Consider the following 2,248-nt stretch of genomic DNA (forward strand, 5'->3'; position numbering starts at 1 on the left):
TTTGAGGTGGCATGATGAGAATCGAGTATTCTCAAATGGTGGATTGTGGTTGAGTTTAAGTTGTAAGATGTGGAAGTCCCATTTCACTCTACAAAAGAGCCCTTAGGAGAAATGGGAGGTTCCAATATATATACGGAGAAATGGTCCAAGTTTGGCCGATGTGGAACTCCAACATGCCCCCTCCAACAGATGCTAGATGGACACAAATTATCCCAGGGTGTTTCGAGGGGGTTAGCCAGAGTGACAAGTCCTAGAGTGGCATACCTTGGCTCTAATACCATATGAGAACGTGGATACCCCATATCACTCTTCAAAAGAGCCCTGGAGGAGAAAGGGGAGGATCCAACATATATATATAGGGGAAATGGTCCAAGTCTAGTCGATGCAAACTCCAACACGCCCCCTCCAATGGAGGCTGGATGGACACAAATTGTCCAAGGGTGTTGAGAGAGAGTTAGCTAGAGTGTCGAGTCCCTAGAGAGACAAACCTTAGCTCTGATAACATGTGAGGATATGTGGAACCAAATTGTCCTAAGGTGTCGAGAGGTGGTTAGCCAGATGATTCTAATATCATGTGAGAATATGTGGAACCAAATTGTCTCGGGGTGTCGAGAGGCGGTTAGCCAAAGTGTCGATTCCCTATAGTGGTAGACTTTGACTCTAGTACCATACGTGGAACCTCATATGGTCATATCACTTTCCAACATATATACAGGTAAATGGTCCAAGTCCTGCCAATCTGGGACTCCAACACAAATAAATCAAATTCCTAATGATAACAAACCAAATGAATCAATTGGGTCTAGAAGGGTCCTTCGTTTAACTGACCTTCGGACAAGTTTAGAAGACTTAAAATCGTGTCAGAAGGTCATAGATTCAAAAAGCACTTGTCAGGATGTCATTTTAGCTGTTTACCTAATTCTGATGCCGGCATTCTTATATAAAGATACTGCCCGTTTTCCATAAACGTTCTGATATCAATCAAGTTACCGAACCAAAGCAAGCATCCGCTTCCTGATCCTGTTATATTCTGTGTTGTATACGCACTACAATTACAATTCTTCTCACAAACCATCTTGCATTCGTCAAGATTCATGCTCTGATTAAACCACGACTCCTGCGTATCCGGCAACTTTAAATTCGAATACTTCCTAAACCCGTCCCCTGATCCACAATCCAAAGGGGTCGAACGCCGACACCCTTGAGTCCAATCCGCCACATTCCATTGGTCTGGTGATGCCGGTTCGAACCCCTCCAAACACTCACAAGACAGCGAGTTGTTAATATCACAACTCCCGAACGGTCCACAGAGCCCGTATCGGTCACAACTATCGGTCTGTGGAGTCAAATATAACAACCATTCTCGCCGGTTTTCGATCCATAACAACCGTTCTAAACTACCACTTGGCTTCAGTACAACCCTTGTGACTACTGAACTATTTATAAGATCAAAATGGTAATACATTTCTCTTTGATCAAGAACAAACCCGAATCGATAAATCGAATTTGGCCTCAAATTCGGCTCGCCGCTGAACCGGAGTCCGTTCCATGGACCTGCCCGGAATCTGATTTTCCGGCCATCTCGGACGATCAATTGTGGGTACCCTTTTGTCTCAATCCATACAGAATGATCACCAATTGAAGGATCATTTTCACTCTTCCATGAAGTAAAATACCTTTCTAACCCTGTAACCAAATCTTTTCCGAACTTCATTCCGGGAACAAAAGTGTCCGACGGAAAATCAAAACTTTGCCAAATGGGATTTTCCGGGCTACCATTTTCCTCCCGGATGATGAAGTTTCCGGTATCTAAAAGCTGAGCCACCGGGTTCCTGACCGATGGTAGTGACGATGACGAATTTGCCGACGACCAAATGACGTCGCCGGTGGAGTTACGGAGGACCAGGATTCCTTGGAGAGTGAGAGACAGTTCGCCGGAGTTATTGGAGAGTGGTGAGTTCCGGTTGGCCACCCACATGACGGTTCCCGGAGATATTTTCTTGTACCAGATTCCGACGTACCGGTTTGTGGAGTTTTCCGGGCTAAAGAAACCAAGTTCGAAGGTCTGTTGAGGTGAAAGAATGGTTTCGTTGCCTTTAATGGTTTGGTCGGCGGCGATGGTGTCTGCGGCGGTTGTACAAGTTATCAATGCATAGAGTACAAGGATGGAAAGATGGAAACTGGTGATGTTTCTTTCTTGCTCCGCCATTGTTGTTGTCGTCATCCTCCACCACCGTTTGGTGCCATT

At 45.3% G+C, this 2,248-nt stretch overlaps 1 protein-coding gene across 2 annotated transcripts in view; it reads right to left on the reverse strand.

Moving 5' to 3' along the window:
- The window catches only part of LOC112501273 (G-type lectin S-receptor-like serine/threonine-protein kinase At4g27290), a 6,459-nt gene extending 4,211 nt beyond the window's left edge, over window positions 1-2,248 (reverse strand). For both annotated transcript variants that reach the window (XM_025104984.1, XM_025104985.1), the window contains exon 1: window positions 916-2,248. In XM_025104984.1, the coding sequence (XP_024960752.1) occupies window positions 916-2,224 (1,309 nt within the window). In that variant the 5' untranslated portion in view covers window positions 2,225-2,248. The remainder of the gene's footprint in view (window positions 1-915) is intronic.

The sequence above is a fragment of the Cynara cardunculus genome (genome assembly GCF_001531365.2).
Source record: "Cynara cardunculus var. scolymus isolate 2C chromosome LG 17, CcrdV1, whole genome shotgun sequence".
Taxonomy (NCBI): Eukaryota; Viridiplantae; Streptophyta; class Magnoliopsida; order Asterales; family Asteraceae; genus Cynara; species Cynara cardunculus.